The sequence below is a fragment of the Micropterus salmoides genome, unplaced genomic scaffold, assembly GCF_014851395.1.
Source record: "Micropterus salmoides isolate LMB-PRFRI ecotype aquatic unplaced genomic scaffold, ASM1485139v1 Ms_hic_scaffold_8, whole genome shotgun sequence".
Taxonomy (NCBI): Eukaryota; Metazoa; Chordata; class Actinopteri; order Centrarchiformes; family Centrarchidae; genus Micropterus; species Micropterus salmoides.
The window spans coordinates 25,699,944-25,718,198 of NW_024044570.1; the positions used below are offsets into that span (position 1 = coordinate 25,699,944).

The following is an 18,255-nucleotide window of genomic DNA, read 5'->3' on the forward strand; positions in this document are numbered from 1 at the left end:
CCACGCACACACACAAACAAACGTGTTTTTGTCACTTAGGGGGACGTTGCATTGACTTAGACTTGCCCTAAAAGATAAGGATTTAAATATTCTGTATTTTTCTTATTGTCAGCAAATCCCATGGAAAGACCAAAACCACCAATGTATTATTCTGTCTTTTAATACTTCCCTACCCTGTCATCGGCTCTCAGCCTGAAACTCATTTGTTCCTACTGAGTAATATACTGTTTAATTTTTTTAAGTAATTTCATAGAACAGCTGGGCACTGTGGTTTTTAGCAAACATTTCTCAAACTGGAGTAAACAGTGCATTTGTGGGGGACTATTTTCTGCTGCAGAGTAATACACATTCGATGCTTTAATGAGCATTTACGACAGGAGGATGGTGGAGGATTGATGCAAAATAAACTACAATGCCCATGTTCATGGTAATGAACGGACATGTCACCCAGTGCAATGGCGTAGCTCACTGATGTGTTTTTGGGTAGCGGTGGAGGTTTATGGGCAGGGAGGAATAAGCTATGTCAGGCTTTGGTGATGCAATACTTGTTAGCAGAAAACGTTTGCTGTTGGTATTTTTATAGGGTTTGTTGACAGTAATTATAATATAGAATATCACCAGCCTTATCCTTTAACCTTAAAATGTAACAGTTTACCAGGTGGGAACTATCCTTTGGGGGTGAGTCCCCATAATGTGACTGTATGAACAGATTCATGTGCCCACATTGTGATTAATACACACATACACACAGTCTCTCTCTCTCTCTCGCTCTCCAGCTCCCTCGCTCACTCGCTCACTCGCTCTCCCTTTTTCTGGCTCTGTTGCCAAGGCTACCGTACAGCCTCTTGCTGCATATACCTAGACGAAGCTGCCGCCTGTGGATCTCTCTCTCCTCCAGGATAAAAACAACAGAAAACCCATCAGACTTTTATACTTCTTATCCATCTCTCTTTCACACACACACACACACACACACACACACACATACGCACTCACACACATCCGTAGATTCTGCCTCTCCTAACCTCACACAGTCCTCTCGCTGTCCGTCTGTCTCCTTCTCACTCCTTTTTCTCCCAGACAGAGGAGCAGTAAAGGGATTGGCGTGGTTCTTGGTGTTTGGCTCCTGGTCTTTGGCTCGGAGGGAGCAGAGCGCCAGATGGCAATGTGAAGACGGGCTCAGCCAGGTAAGAGGACTTATCCTAACCAGACTTAAGTCTCTGGGTGAGGGATTGTTCCAGCCCTCCTGTACTCCCTCTGTCTGTCCCTCTTCCCCCACCCCCCACCCCCGTGCGACATGAGGTGAATATCAATTCCTCAGCAAAACCCTGATGGTTTGCATGGTTGCTGCGCTTTCCTGGCTGTAAAAAGGTAGGGATCCATGATGTAGCCTCTGTATGTGCATGTTTATTTTCAGATCATCAAAAATTCGATGCTGTTACAACTATGTGTGTTTCCTCTCTCATCATTCAAAGCTTGGTTTCCTCTGTGTTGTATCATGTCTATGTGACAATGTGGGAGTTACCAGAGAGAGATGCAACAGTCCACCTCCCTGGGTGATTCATTACTAATCCATCCAGCTCTGCACTGTGTGGTCGCTCTAGCTCACCGTAGCCATGTACGTGATATGAATGGTGTTTTGTCTTAATATGAATGACAGAGAATGGCATTCCTGCACTGGTGTTTTGATGCAGTGCAATCATGTAACACAATCCTTTGTCACTGGGAATCCAAATTTGTCTCCAGCAGCCAGTAAATCAATTCGCTATGCAGCACATTTCAATTATTCATAAAGTATAGCTTTGGCTGAATTGTAAGTTTATAGGGTGTGTTAATGAAATTTCTCTTTGAAATGCCCCTAGAACTGAAGCAAGAGATTATAGGAGTGTATGTAAACAATAGAGCTGATTGTTTATCTGTCTCTGTGATGTACAAGAGGCAGCTGCAGGCCTGCTGAGTATTTTATTTTAAGGTCATTGTGAGCTTATGTGTGGATTGATATCAAGATTTTATCCGTGCGTGTGTGTTTGTGTGTGTGTGTGTATATGACAGAGAAAGGTTGATGAAGCAGGTCTTGGCCCTCGTGACTTTATCTCACGTTACCATCCTATCATCACTTTCAATAAGAGCGTCCTCTTACCTCGTCTCCGTGCCACATTCAGCACTTCAATGACACACTCGATACATCACTCACTTTTGATTCACCTGAAAACAGGAGCAGCTGCTGTACTGAGATTTTGCTGTAATGACGGGGGCACATTAGACGAAGCAAAACAAATCCTGACCATTAAAAAAAGAGAGAGTAGAAAAGCAGATTTGAACACATTATATTTCCAGAGAAAGACACTTGGAAGCATCAGGAATGTCCATTAAAACATGAGCCAGCTGTCACAAAAAAAAAAAAGAGATCACGTTAATTCCCCTTGTTTCTGATTGCCGGAAATAGAGCTCTACACAGCTGTCAGCAGACAGTCATTCCTGGCCCTGTATTTCTCCTGGGATAGAGGCTTATTGTATGGCGTTTAGACTCTGGATGCTGGGTGCTTTGCATGGATGCAGATCAATGGCAACACTATTCACGCATACTCTATTTGAAGACTGAGGGGGTGGTGTTTGTAAGGACCCAAAGACAGTAGACCTTCACTGAGGAATGAGGCTGCATCTCCCAGGTTTGACTTATTTGCCATGAATCCACTTGGCCTGGTTGTACATTTTTCTCAGAATTCTGTGTTTAAATAGGGATTTCATTGCTTATTGGAGTTAGGGATCATTGTCTGTCAATGGTGTTTTATTTAAGTTACTTCCTCGTACTAGAATATTTAGCTTGTCAGTGTAGGTTGGTTTAGTCAGTCACAGAGACTGTCAAGCTGAGACAGAATACACATGAAACAACATATATTGTGAAATAAGGTAATTTTAATTATCTGAAAGCTCAAAGGGAAAAAATATGAAAGGGTAAAAGGGTTGAATACCATTGAGGAAGACCCAAGGTCACTCCTCAGCATTATTTCTGGGACTGGGGGGACATTACATTCCTAATTCTAATTTTCCTCCTCACTATATATAAATTCTGCTACCTTCAGGCGTATCAGTAAAACATGTTTTAGTATATCCCTACAAGAAATCCTGGCAGTGACAAAACAGCATGTTGGGAAATAAAAGACAGACATAACTGATTCATATTCATTCATAAAGAATTTGACACTTTATTTTAACTTTCTGAGGGGTATTGGTACTTATGACCTTAATATTTCAAAAATCCCAGCTACATCCCTGATTAAATGTATGAGACAATTCACCAGGCAAGCACTTGGCAGCCAAAGCAAGGGACTGAAAAACTAAGATATATACCTCAAAGAATAAAAGCAGAGAGGCAGAATTCTTCTTTTTCACAGGAAGATTTTTTTTAGACAAGCGTGACTATTGTCACAGTGTATGTTTGTGTTTTTCATTTTTCATGCGGTGTGTCTTGCAAAGTGCGTGTGTGCACGCTATTGTATGTTGATTGCCACAGTTACCAAAACGCCAACCTCACTGCGTCATTGCTTCAGACAACCTTCAGAAAAAAAAGAGCTGCTTTTCCTCCCATTCATCCCTCCATCCACTCATCTACCTGTCTGTCCATTGTTTAAAACGGAAGCAGTTTCTCTTATACAACACAATCTATATGTGTGTGTGTGTGTGTGTGTGTGCGTGTGTGTATACTTTATGTGTGTGTGTTGTATATGTATGCACGTTGCCATGACTACGGGCCGGGCTAACTGGCGTCATCACTTCAAAACCACCTTCGCAGCAAGCAAAGAGAGATAGAAAAGGACTCACAGCAGCTCCCCTCTGTTCAACACCTGCACTCTCCCATTCACACACACACGCACGCACACACACACACACACACACAGACAGATAGCTCCTGCTACTGGTGTGGTCTCATATTCCGCTGAGCTCACCTCATTCGTTCAACAGGGTCCAGTGGCACAGAAGAAGAGGAGGGGAGATGAGAGAGAGGAGAGCAGAGAAGGCTCGACTCCGTGCATACTGATTCGACTGGAGCAATCTGAATGTATTTCTGAGGGTGTCTGCTTAGTCTGGCTCGAATCATCCCTGCCTCTTAGGGAGGGAGCGAGAGGCTGAGAGAGGCAGAGAAAGAAAGGAGAGGGGAAGAAATATTGACAGTTTACTGTGTCGCCTTACATCACCATCCTCCGCTCATGAAAGCACAGCTGGGAGCTGACAAGGGTGCTACTCCACTGAACCTGTCTCAGCGTGACCAGTTGAGTTTGAGTCGTAAGGCGTCTCTGCTGTACGTGTAGCATTTTGGACACAACACGGTGGGATGTGTTTAAATGGCCTGTAATTCCTGTTTTTTGTTTCCTCTGTCCTTCATTTTTTAAATATTGAGCATGTGAGGTGTAACTTTGGCTGTTGTCTGCTGTCCTTCAGATTTGTCTCACAATGGCTGACAGCGGCTGGTTGCCACAGGATACAGGATTTAACTTGATCATGTGATCTGACTCCCTCCCCAGTTCGCTGCCATCTATCATAGGTGAGTCATGTGACAGGATGTATAGTTTTGTTTGTTTTCTTTTTTGACAATCCAGTAATTTTCTTCTGCATTGTTGGTTCGGTAGCCATTGATGAAAACTTGCTCCGAACTCACTCATGACAAATTTAGCCATCAGCAACACATTCTGACAAAAGCTACATGTGCGCAAACAGTAGCCTACACCACCACTCTCACAGGCCCCCGCATTCACACATCCGCACACAAACCACGTGGCGGTAATCAGCAAACACCTTTATTAATGGTTGAAGGACAAAAAGCAGGGCGGAAAAGGGCTTTGAATACACTGCTGACTGATACACAGAGGATGTGTGTGTGTGTGTTGTCAGTAGATGATAATGCTCAGGACGGATGAGAGGGATGAGAGCCACTCTGTTGCCAAGGCGACGGACAGGGCTGTAAACACACTACCCCTGACTCATCTCTCCACAATAGAGCCTCTCTCTCTCTCTCTCACACACACACACACACATTCACACACTTTCTCCCTCTCAAACACACACACGTACACACACTTTCTCTCCCTTAAACACACAGACACACACACATTCACACAAAGAGTCCAATCTGAGGAAGACAAGAGGATCCGGAGATGAGAGCCACTCCAAGCTGCTTAGCTATACATCTGAATAGTCCTGTGGAATAGAAGCAACCCTTTCTGTCATATCCACGTTCATTTAAAAACACACAACCTGACAAACGCTGCTAGCTTGTGATAGAAGTGGAAGAGTTTTCTTCTGTGCATGTGCATTATTTTATTATTTTTATTTATTGATGCAAAAAACAATCAATCTCCAATCATTGATGCAAGAAACAAACTTTTATTGCAACATATAGATTTTGTATAATCAAATGTAACAAATACTATAACAAAAAATTATGTGTATTTACAGTATTGTAGTGTATATACTGAAGCCACTGTAGTGGTCCTTTGTGGCACTGTTTGTTAGAGCACTAAGCTACTAACGCTACGGTTGTGGGTTTGAATTCCACTGAGGTACCTTAAGGTGGTGATTCTGAAGTTTTGAATCTGAACATATCAGGCAAAATAAACAACAAAACATACACGTATATTACAGTAAGAAAGAATTAGAATAAAATTAGACATTTACTTACCAAGAATTGTTCACAATTGTGAACAGAAAAACCTTTATTTTGTTTGAAGTATGTCTGCAAGTTAAATGTTGTTATAATTTAATACCTTGTCAAAGCTCTAAAAAAGCAATACAAAACCATAAAACACCTTAACCCCATAACACTACCCATATTGACACTGTTAATGTTTATAAGGGGTTAAAACAACAACTAAAGCACACACTGCTTATTTCATTTAAACAATGTTTTTGGACATGCTTGAAGATATTAATCTCTCATTATTTTGTTAGATTTTCAGAGAGCGTAGATATCAAAGACATAATAAATAAGTAAATGTCAAAAAACAGAGTCAGAATCCATGTCAGATATCTTTAATACAAAACAGCCTTATTTAACAGGGGGATCATGACCCGTCGGCTGAGCAGCTCCACCCGTTCCCACACTGAGGACTCCATTTTCCTGAGGCCCGATGAGGACCCCGTCTGGCTGGATGAGCCCACAAAGACTGAAAAAATAGGCGACGGAGTCCTTAAAAAAGATGGACTCCCAAAATGCAAAGATGGACCCACAGGGGGCCAAAGCAAACAGGGAGAGGAAGTGTTTATGCACAAGGTGTACGCGCTGGTGATTGAGATCCACTGCTGGGCTGCACTGTTTGTCGTCTCCCAAGTCACAGTATGTGAAACCAGAAAAAGAAAACATGGATAAAATCTTTACTTGTTTGAAGATTTTTTCACTCAAATGTCTGCTTAAGATGACCTTTGTGCACAGGCTTTGGTCTTCAGCTCAGCATGTAGGCTAGTTTAGACCTGTATGAAAAATCCACAGTAGTGTAATTGCAACATTAGCAATGCAAATGACACATGACGGTAACATTTGAACAAAAACTATTCTCTCAACTTGACCCTTATTTTTCTTTTCATATGCATCCAGTGGTGGACTAAGTATATTTACTGAAGTACTGTACTTAAGTACAAGTTAGAGGTATTTTGTACTTTACTTGACTATTTTCTTTTCATCCCACTACTTCTACTCCAATACATCTTAGAGGGAAATATTGTACTTTTTACTCCACTACATGTATCTGAAAGCTTCAGTTATTAGTTACTTCACAAAGTAAGCTTTTTAAACACAGGACATATAAAGACTTTAAAAAATGATGATGTATTGTTATAAATTAAACTAACAGTTTACAGCTGGTACATTTGTGGATGGACAGACATTAAATTGACAACTATTTAGAATTGTCCTAAAAATTAATGTTTCATGTTAAAACATTTCATGGTTCCACCTTTACAAATCTGAAGATTTGCTGCTTTTACTTTTGATTATTTTAATGAATTTGCTATCAATTTAATTTTCTTTTTACAATTGATTAATTAAACATTATTAGCAGATTACTGTAATCCATAATGAAAAAAGTCATTAATTGCAGTATGATACAAAATAGTTCAACTTCAACCAACTGCAACAGTAAAATCCTGCATTTCCATTAATGCATCAGTAATAATAATTTAATGATATAATATATAAAATTGTCACAGGGAATATTTTTTTTATTCTGCAATGAGTACTTTCAATACTTTAAGTAAATTTTCCTGATTATACTTACATACATTTACTTAAGTAGCATTTTCAATGTAGTACTTTTACTTTTACTTTACAGGGTATTTTACAGTGAGGTATTAGTACTTTTATTTAAGTAAATGATCTGAATACTTATACTGAATACTGAAGTGCTTTAGTCGAAAGTGAACTTTATTCTGGCAAGTTTTGAGCTAAAATTGGACCTCTCTTTGACATTCAGTCCCTCTTCCCATTTCTGTCTCTGTTGATTACATATTTCATTCATTCAAGAATAAAAGGACGTAACATTATCAGATGTGAAAAAAAAGAAAAAAAAATAGACGAGAGCCTTGTAAATGCGACCATGATTGTATCTGGTCAATATACATATTTGTTATGGCTGCATCTTCTTTTCTTCTGTTCGCTTTTCACCTGAGAGTAGCCACAGTGCTGCCTGATTACCAGTGCGTGAATGAATGGAGAGTGCACAGTGACAATCTGCTTTACCTCCTTCTCTCCTCTCAGGGGTACTGGGTGTTTTTTGTGGTGGAAGGAAACGGGCCGCTCTCTTCCATCTACAAAGCACTGCAGATCATTGACTTCTACCTTGGCTTTGTCTTACCCTGCTACCCGATTTTCGGAATGGACGTGAGTATCAGTTCTGAATCTTTTTGGATTGGATCGAGGAAAAACCTTGCAGATATGCTGAATCTAGTGTTGCGTCTAACTGCCTCTTTCCCTGTCTTTCTCTCTATGCACTGGCCAGTCCATGGTGTTGATGAGGGAGGTGGTAAACACCAAACAGCACAACTGGATTGTCCATGGAACTGCAGGCATTGGGGTAGCCATCTGTGTTCTCATGGTAAAACACTGGACGGACAATTCGATTCCTACCCTAACAATATTTGGTTATTTTTGCGTAATGTGAGATTATGGTGGACTTTTTGTAATTTACCTCGAAGGAACATGACAGTCTTTGGTGAATTCAAATGGGAAAATGCTGTTCACTCCTTCCTTCCTTCCACTAACCTCTCCACAGGTCATCCACATGGTGTGTAAGTGGCATTATGGCACTGGCTTGTGGTCGTCAGGAACAGTTTCGCGGGACATTGGTGATAGGCGTCAGTCTGTGAGCCGCCAGCCCTCCTTCACCCTGTCAGAGTGGACGGACGCTCAGGAGGATCTGCTGGACATGGACCGTGTACCCCAGACGCCGGTCTTTGAAATGGGCACCGACACCAGGACGGAGGGTGATGCCGCCACCCTCACAGTCACACCAGTGGGGCTTCAGGAGAGGTTAGAGTGGCCTGCACATGGCTGCAGGGTGGAAATTATTTTTGAAAATAAGAGAATTGGGTTTATTTGTTTGCATTTATATATAGATCTGAATCTGGAGGATAGGGAAGGCATCTGCTATATGTTAAATCCAAATTTGTACATAACTGCCATCATCACACAGGAGGGGCTCCAATGTTTCCCTGACCTTGGATATGTGTACACCGGGCTGCACTGAGCCCTACGGCTACGGTGCCCAGCTCTCCCCCAGAGACCAGTCGGCCCAGGAGTACCTCAGAGAGGGAACACACACCTTGACCCCTGCCATGCTACACACACGGGCCATGGAGGACCAGAGCCTGCAGGCTGAGTTTTATGTGAGCGCAGCAACAGCAGCTCACCCACCTACACGCTTTAGATTAACAGGGATGAACAGAGACGGAAAAAAAGTACACTGACACACACACACACACACACACAGACGCAGGCACAATTGAACACTCACCCAGCAGAACTCTGTACACATCCGTAAGCTTTTCCACTGTCTGTTAGTAGGCAAAGGAAGGATAGATAGAGGCATATTTGCATACAAAAACCCACGAGGATTCCAGTGTCTGCTAGGCAGAAAGATGTGTGTTTAAGATCATACATGAGTTGTCCGTAGAATTTTAACAACGTACAATTAGACACCAACAGTTTTGTTGCCTTGTAGAAGGCATGGCAAGGACCTCCCCTCCATTTTCTGCAAGGACTGATTGTTGTTGCACCTATTGTTCTGTGCCATCGGCAGGAAACTCCCATGAACTTTGTGGACCCTAAGGAGTACAACTACCCAGGGCTGGTGAGAAAGAACCGCTACAAAACCATCTTACCCAGTGAGTACAACGGTCACGAAAAAGTTGTAAATTTTGTAAAAAGCTGCTTTTGGGCTTGCTTCTCTTTAATAATTTCACATACTCATCAACTATTTAGCTGAGATGTGTTTGTAAAAAGGCTTGTCTCTGCACCAGAAAATTGATACTCACACTGAGAGACACAGCACACACAAATACACAAACCAACCTTGCAATAAAACTGAGCTGTAATACAGTATGTCTGCATAAATCTGATCTTCCATCTTCTTTGAATTACAACCCATCTCTTTCTCTCTTTGTCATCGTTATCTCATACTGTCCACCTCCAGACACACACAGTAGAGTGATCTTGAAGTCACAAGATGAAGATGATTTCCTCACTACCTACATCAATGCTAATTATCTCAAAGTAAGTGAAAATAGTGTATTTATAAGCAAAATATTGCACCAGCACAACACTGATCTCAACAACAACTCAGTGTCTCGTACTCACAGGTAGGAGAAACATATGACCTGCGTGTGTGTGTGTGTGTGTGTGTGCGCGCGCAGGGTTATGGGGGTGAGGAGCGTGCATACATTGCCACCCAGGGTCCTACCGTGAACACAGTGGGAGACTTCTGGAGGATGGTGTGGCAGGAGAGAAGTCCAATCATAGTGATGATTACCAACCTGGAGGAGAAAAACGAGGTCAGTGACATGCAGGATGATGCTGAAGATGATGATGATGATGATGATGATGATGATGATGATGATGTTGGATGCATTAATGGATGAATGGACAGATGATAATGGGATGGGTAAAAATATCCACTTATGTGTTCATTGTGTTTTGCAGAAATGTGCAGAGTACTGGCCTGAGGACACTGTGACCCATGAGGGCATCGAGATCACCGTTGTCACGGTAACCCAGGAGGATGACTACAGTCTAAGGGTGTTTACTTTGAAGGTAAGACAAAGACAGACAGTCCATAGGTCACAGAAAACAGTACATTGAGGAGTCACTTCGAACAAATTGCAAAAATGCTATTTTTGCACTTATCTCCAGTGGTGTCTAGCTATGCAGATACCTTTGGTTTTATCTTTGACTATAAGGGAGGTGAATGGATTTTAATTTCTGGTGCTCACAGCATAGAAACTTTGTATTAAAAGGTAAGAATAACTAAGACTCTACAGAGACACTAGTGCCTCTGTGAGGCTGTACTCAGGGACAGCGGTGCTTTGCTAACTGGTGACACATGTTTAGCAGATATGTCTACCGTGTTCAGCTTCTTAGTTTAGCGTATTAGTATGCTAACATTGCCTGACTACATTGATGGTCATTAGTTTTGCAGGTATTTTGGTCATCGCTCAAAGTATTAGAAATCATTTTGACCTGACGATGGAGCTAGGTGAAAAGTTATGGAATGACCAGTCATTATAATTCATCTGAGGGGGACATGAATGTCTGTACCACATTTTATGGCAATTCACCCAATAAGTCTTGAGATATTTCAGTGTGAAATACTGTAAAGTGTTAGATAGACAGAGAGCCACACCACCAGTGTGGCTAAAAACGCAACAGCAATTACTCTTTCCAGAACAAACACCCACTTTATTCAGGATAATTTACAAAGCTCACAGTGAACAATTTGTATTATTATATATATATATATATATATATATATATTTTACTACACAAATGTGCCTATAAAACCACTAAAAGTGTATTCTGTACATTATTCAGAGTGATAAGGGCATTGTTTTGGGAATGAAAAGTTGTTGTTGGATTTTTTAAATGTATTTTTTGAAAGCTGATAGCAACACAAATGATTTCCATCCATTGTATTGTTGTGGCGGTAACAATCTCAGAGATAGATATCTCAAAACCTGGACCAAAACCTTGCTGTTACCTGGAATATATCTGTCGACAACTGGCTAAGTGTGAGATGATTGGTTGTTTCCACACATCTGATCTCATCATTAATATTAGACCACGTAATACATACTTTCATTGCAGGCTTACAGACCTCTCAACATACCAAGCAAACACTACCCAAGTTTACTTTGTGCCAAAGTAAATGGTTTTTCTTGTTGTTGTTTTTATCAGACAGATTCATCAAACTGTCAGTGTGTACTCAGACTCAACACAGATGTGTGTGTTGGGCAGTGGTTTACTCAGCATTCCTGTTACTTTTCATTTCCATTCATGTGTTCATGATGGGTGCTTTATATTTAATTTGGGATCATTGTGGTGTTGGCATTTAGCAAGCCAAACATGATAATTAACTAAATGCAGCCTGCATCTGATTACTAAGCACCAGGGGATCATTTTATAACTGTGTTCTGAGTTAAAAGCTTGTTGTTTATTCAACTTGTTGTCAGACTGGCATTAAGTGAACAGAGGCAGCTGATGGATTTGATTATGTTATAGTATATGCAAGGGAGGAATAGACTATGTAGGCTCTTTTATAACCCTCACTCTTTTTTTGCTGCCTTGCTCTGCGTTCATTGTTGTCACCAAAGTAAAAATTTGTATATACATACAGAGCAACAGGCTGATCAGAAATCATTCACTGTCTCATGTGCATGTGTGCACAACAATGATCACGTTCGTATTTTATGCCTGAATGCCCGTCTGTGTGTTTGTGTGTCGATGTGTCTGTGTGTGTGTGTACCAGTGTGAGGAAGAGGAGCGCAGTCTGCGGCAGTACTGGTACACCTCGTGGCCTGATCAGAAGACTCCAGATAAGGCACCACCTCTTCTGGAGCTGGTGCAGGAAGTGGAAAGGGCCCGAGAGGAAGCCCCACCCTCCGCTGGCCCTATAATTGTCCACTGCAGGTACAAAAGTAGCTTGTTCGTGACACATTAAATATGTGTTCAGAAGGCTCTGAGTCAAAAGGCCTATAATAATCCCATGTCAATAATAGACACTGTGAGATATTTCACATTAGTTTAACTTCAAAATGCAAGTTCACCTGCTGCCTTGAAAATACAAGTTGAAGATTGCTTTTGTTTCTAGTTGTCTCAACGTTGTTTTGGTAGTTGACTGAAGTTTTTATAACTTGTTTCAACTTTATACTTTGAGTTAAAACAAAGAATTCTTTTACTTTATCAGTGCAAGAAAACGTCCCTTAACTAGTCTAACCGACATGCATTATTCTAATTCTCAGTTTCAAGTTACAACAACTTAACCACATTTACACTACTTTCCATTCCAGGATTTAAATTCCAAATGTGTTTCAATTTACATGTATAAGGCGGTTGTCAGGTTCCCTCTCCACTGGTGGCACTAGTCCTTTATTGTTTTCCACAAAAGTGTCTATATTTTAGTTGGAATTTGAATACATCACATGAATATTATGTCCATGCTTCAGCTTTGCCATGGATTAAAGAACAAATTCAAAAGACACAGCAACTATTTTTTTTTTCTCTTGTTCCCATCCCCGCACACCAGCATTTTTTTTTCAACTGATAACTTACTTACCCAAGTTCAATCAACACAAACATATATGACAAGAGTCTCAAATAGTCAACACAGTGAATGCAGGTTTAACTTTCGAAAACTTATACAGTTGAATTCAAAATCCAAAACTTCTCAGAGCTCTTTGAGTTAAAAAGTAAGTGGACATAACTAAATGTGGCTGTAATGATTTAGAGGGCACACGCATAGGGGAAATTGCCCAGTTTCATATTGGAGGAACACTTTTTACTGCTGTTTTTACTATAGAAACCACTCTTATGTCTGATTTCTCCAAGGAGGATTTGGCATTCATCAAATTAGTCTGGGATCAGTGCAGATCAATACACCTTTACATCCATTTTCTCCATCTCCACCCTCCTCCGTCCCTTTACCCCTACAACTTTTTGTTCGCAGTGCTGGAATTGGTCGAACTGGCTGCTTCATTGCCACCTCCATCCTGTGCAAGCAGCTGAGGACTGAGGGTGTGGTTGACATCCTGAGAACCACCTGCCAGCTCCGTCTGGACAGGTGAGATATTCTTAGTGCTTATCCATGCTAAGGTCTATCTTTAGTTTTTGGCATCAAATCTTTGTTTGTTGTGGAAAATAAGCCTAGTTGACTTAGTTTCAGTTGATCTCGTTCCAAATCACAGTAAGTCGCTGTGAGCTTAAGTTTGAACAATTTACCCCAAAATGAAAATTTTGAGTTTATAGGTAGGACTACTAACCTGTTACGCCACTTAAGTCACTTACACCCTACTTACAATATACTGAAATTATTTAGTTAATCTTTTAACACTTCCAAAAACACATAAAAGGCCACCTAATTTCTTAAACAGCATAATTTGAATGTATTTCTAGCCAAGTGGTCACCGGAATACTATAAGTGAGTATTAACGAGACAAATGTGGCCACAAAATGACTTTAACTTTAAAGCACTTTAACAGATCTCTTTTTAACAATAGACATTTTAACTTGTCATAGCAGGAAACATAATACTGATAACTAATAATTTAAAATTTATTATGGCTCTCTTCCATTTAACTCTCCCAGTAAGCCTTGCTAGATTGTCTACATGCACAATAGCTCTGACCTGACCCAGACACACCTAAGAAGAATGCAGCCATTATTAGTGTACATTTTATTCTTTGTTGAAGCTGTTAAAACTGTGGACGGGTTACTTCACATAAAGTAAAAAATAAAGATAAAAATATGACGGCTAATTCAATGTGTGAGACATCAGTGCAGTTTTAACTAAAACTGAGATAAGTAGCTACAGTAACTTCTACATTTTATTGAAACAAAAAATCTGCTGTACGAAAATAAAGGTAGCCCAAGTACTTGGGTTACAAAAATATAAATTGCCTGTATTATTTTATTCTCTGTTTTGACTTTTAATATCAAGAAATACATTTTCAAATTTGGATAAACTGAGACAACTATATGACTCTGGGCTACAGCAACAATCTTAAAGGGATAGTAAGTGATTCTGTAAGGATTGTTGATATTTGAACTCAACTGCCCAACAAATACACTCCTCCCTTTAGTGCTCCCTCAGAGGGTCCATCCCCCAAATTCTTGGACACACATTGTCCAGTACTGACCTATTGTTTGTGTGAAACAAGCTAACATTACTCACCTATCGAGCAGAAACAGAGCAACCTCCGCATCGGTTTTCATTCCTTTCAAATCTCTGAGATTTATCCAGCACTTAAACACCTCACTGATGTTAACACGGGTCTTCACACTTGCTTGGTCATATAACTTGTCTCACAGTTTGTATTCTTCAAACCTTTTCCTCTTTGGCTGTTTCTCAGCCATCTGTCCTATTGGACAGTACCTAGAGTCCAGCACTATGTCCAGTATTTTCGACTGTACCGATGTTTACAACTTTCTCTCTCCCACTGCTACTGTGCATGAGCGCACTACTGCCACCTGTTGCTGAGTGGCTGGAACAATGTTGTGGGTAAGGTCCACACCACTTTCTTTGTGTTCCATTTACAGAGCCATGGCTGTGTAGGAAAACCAGATTTTTTTAGAGCACACACAAAACAGAGTCCTAGCGAACCATGTGGAAATATTGGTTGAATTTCACTAAAGGTGTATAGGATTACAACTGCTTACTATCCCTTTAACCAAAAAAAGAGTCTCACAAGCAATTACAAGACATTTTGTTATTTAGCTATCTAACATAGAGGGTGAGTAAAAATTGTACTAAATAGCTTTTGATGAATGCCATACCAAAGATCTAGCATACTCTAAACAAGAATAAGAGTGTGCAGTCATGCTACCAGCCGTGGGAGGTACCAGGGCTGTACTAAGGCTCAGTGGAGCTTTAGGTTAAATGCTTATGCCAACATGCTAACATGCTCACAACAGAAATGCTAACATGCTGATGTTAAGCAGGCTCAATGTTTACCATGGTCACCCTGGTGTTTAGCATGTTAGCATGTTAGCATGCAGTTTTGTCCTGATGATGGTGCTGCTTCAGCCTGAGGCATTTCATAGAAATCCATCCAATAGTTATTGAGATATCTCAATCTGGACCAAAGTGGTGGACAGACTGATCATCTGGAGAGCCCCATCGTTTGTGTGGCTTGAAAAAACAGTAGCTTTTTTCTATCTGAATTATTGTGCTTGTCTTTCTGTGTGTGTTTCTCAGGGGTGGGATGATCCAGACGTGCGAGCAGTACCAGTTTGTGCATCATGTTCTCAGCTTGTATGAGAAACAACTGTCTCACACTGCTGAGGAGTAGAGTGAGCACCATACAGCCACACCCAGACCGAGACACACCACTGTACACTGTACCGCCTCTGGTGGTACACACCACTGTACCTAGCATCATCTCAATCTCACCCTTTAACAAGTTCTTACCATGTTAACCTTTCCACCCAAGACAGGATCGCTCAGACAGGACTGAATGGTTGACATGAATTCTGTGCTTATTGTATGTCTTGAGCAGAACAAACATTGGGGTTAGGATTTGAGATAGCCCCCAAAAATCCAGAAATAATCCAAGCCCACACTCCTGACATCATTTCATTTGCAGTGCTGAGGTCGTCAAGACCTCATTTAATACTTAGTCTGAAATAGCCCCCGCACATACTATATGTACCATTATCAAAAAGTTTAACTGGAGCTGAAGTATAATCAGATCACCTGCGACAGTGTCAGTTTGCTGTAAGGAGGAAATTCAAATTCAGTATCAATAATAAGGGCCCTTTACATTACAAATGCCAGCATAATTTCAATCTACAGACGTGATCAAATGCCAGCCTAATATTAAACACTGTATAGATGTAAAAGTCCACATAAAACATAAGTTAACTCATATCTTTTCTTGTTGACTCTCATTGACTCTGACTTTTGATGTAAAAAAATCATTATGGAGGGCCTGTTTCAACTTTTGATGCGTTCAGGAGCCACCTCATCTTCAGGTTGCATGGTGCTAAGTGTTCATTAAAGGCATGTGCAATGTTATGGAACATAGGAATGTATAACAATTAGGTTATTAATTAAATAATTAGGATTTCTGTGCAATCTACAGTATTACAGTTTTACCATGCTGCCTGTGCAGTCCTCATGGCCCATAATGTTTACAGTAAACAACTCCTGCATTAAGGCCACATAGACGTACACTCAGAGGCGTCACAGAGCCGCTGACACTGAGGGGACAGAGGCCAGGAATAGAATCAGACCGTCAATAAAAATCAATGAAAAGACCAATCAAAGCTCTGGAGAATGTGACATATACACACAGGGAAGTGTAATGCAGAGGAAAGCAAAACATTGCATCAAAAAATGCTCCATAGATTGATTATCTTGTAAATGTTCCATTACTATAATGAAGCTTAGCGCCCTCAGAGTGTGATGATCTGTGATGCCTCTGCTTTAAACAGTAGCTTGAACACATCCGTGAAGTTAGAAGCCCATGATTGTTGTATAGACAGGCCAGACCTAATCTGTATGAAGCACAATAGACCAACTAAGGTTGTCTCTGATGTTCAGCTGTAAAAGTTTTTTTTTTCTGTATTGTGTTTTGATTGTGTTGAGTTTAATGGATTGCATGTGCTGTATGGGACTCCATAGGTCCACAATCAAAGCGACGTGATTGGTTGTCCTGCTTTTTGTTGTGTAAAAGGGTTTAAGCCTATTATATTGCTTGCTCTCGGCCAATGCTTTTGATACAGTTTGCTTTTGTGAAACCAACCAGAGATATTTTTAGAACATTTTGATACAATCCTTTCGAGTAGATGCCTTGTGTATATTTCCGTTTACACCATGATGGAATGTAGCTCATACTGTGGATCAAACCATTGGTTTATACTGCAAGATTTGACAGAACAAAATGTGACAACTACCTAAGTTACCTTACAGTATAGAAAATAAGTAGATTATGTTCAGTCTTCAGTATTATTACTTTCTGCCTTTAGGCTTTGCTTTAATATGCTTTGCTTTCTGTGTATGTTTTTATGGTTTTCTTGGAGAATTTTACCTCAGACTGAGTTTTTACGCAGTCCCCACTCGATTCTGTCTGTGACTCTAGGCCCCTCTCAGTTGACAACACGAGAAATAATTGCTATGTGTAAGGCAGCTAAAACAGTGAAGACAGTTTTATAAGTAACAAAAATCACACTCAAACAACTTCTATCTTGACTTTAATGCATCAGATCAACAGTCATGAACATTATCAGAGGATGAAATTAATTATGTGAACTCGGACCAATTTATAAACATCAAATCAACTAGCAAATTAAACTGCCAAAATGACCTTTTACAGGAAACTAGGACTGAGATTGATAAGAAATGCAACCATCTATTTTCAGACTTGTGACATAATCCTCTGATAATGTCCAGTGTACTTAACTGAAAAGCTTTTATTTTGAGTGCTTCTTTTCAAAGCTTACCTGCTCCTCCTCTGATCAAAATGGGGATGACGAAATAGCCAAACAGTCAGACATACAACCAACCAGCAATTAGTATTCCTCTCCTCTGCTACAGTAACGCTTTAAGTTGTGAGTTTTTGCATCCAAATAAAGGTAGATTTTCATGAATCCGTGTTGCTGTCTCTCTGACTCCCTCTAACCCTCTTTCTCTCGGTCACACAATAACACATTCCTCCCTTTAAGCCAGTGCATCTGTAAAATCAAATTATTGTGGAAATTGCTATCTGAATTTTAAATGTAAAGGTTGTAATGAAAATATAGATAAGAGATTTGAATCTACGAACTCATGTTACCTTGGCTGTACCCACATCAGTTCTCTCCTGAACCACAGAATGCAGTTCAATATCTGTACCACTAGGTGTCATTATATACAATGTAATTGCACAGACTGCCTGCCAACAGCTCTGTCACTCTGCATTCATCTGCTTACTCACTATTGCATTTCGATGGCAGAGGAACAGAACAAAAGGCTTTCAATCAAAGAGAATTCATAATACTGAATTCAAACACCGACACCC

At 40.4% G+C, this 18,255-nt stretch overlaps 1 protein-coding gene across 2 annotated transcripts; it reads left to right on the forward strand.

Annotated features, from left to right (window-relative positions):
- Window positions 1-812: 812 nt before the first annotated feature.
- Window positions 813-17,845, forward strand: LOC119893264 (tyrosine-protein phosphatase non-receptor type 5-like). 2 transcript variants are annotated; one of them, XM_038705290.1, is made up of 15 exons: window positions 813-1,187; window positions 3,964-4,328; window positions 4,441-4,543; window positions 6,055-6,331; window positions 7,748-7,870; window positions 7,989-8,084; window positions 8,262-8,518; window positions 8,682-8,874; window positions 9,288-9,372; window positions 9,681-9,760; window positions 9,901-10,038; window positions 10,187-10,297; window positions 12,009-12,169; window positions 13,206-13,319; window positions 15,453-17,845. In XM_038705290.1, exons 4-15 carry the CDS (start codon window positions 6,062-6,064, stop codon window positions 15,544-15,546), a joined length of 1,722 nt encoding a protein of 573 aa, XP_038561218.1. In that variant the 5' UTR covers window positions 813-1,187; window positions 3,964-4,328; window positions 4,441-4,543; window positions 6,055-6,061; the 3' UTR covers window positions 15,547-17,845. The 2 variants fall into 2 exon arrangements, with proteins under 2 accessions (XP_038561218.1, XP_038561217.1); XM_038705289.1 differs by lacking the exon at window positions 3,964-4,328.
- Window positions 17,846-18,255: the final 410 nt, after the last annotated feature.

What these genes read in the sequence shown, in the direction of transcription:
- LOC119893264 (XM_038705290.1), top strand. Translation starts at nt 6,062, where the DNA reads ATGACCCGTCGGCTGAGCAGCTCCACCCGTTCCCACACTGAGGACTCC. An exon ending in CTACAAAACCATCTTACCCA is followed by an intron (nt 9,373 to 9,680) that starts GTGAGTACAACG and finishes GTCCACCTCCAG; the next exon opens with ACACACACAGTAGAGTGATC. An exon ending in TGCCAGCTCCGTCTGGACAG is followed by an intron (nt 13,320 to 15,452) that starts GTGAGATATTCT and finishes TGTGTTTCTCAG; the next exon opens with GGGTGGGATGATCCAGACGT.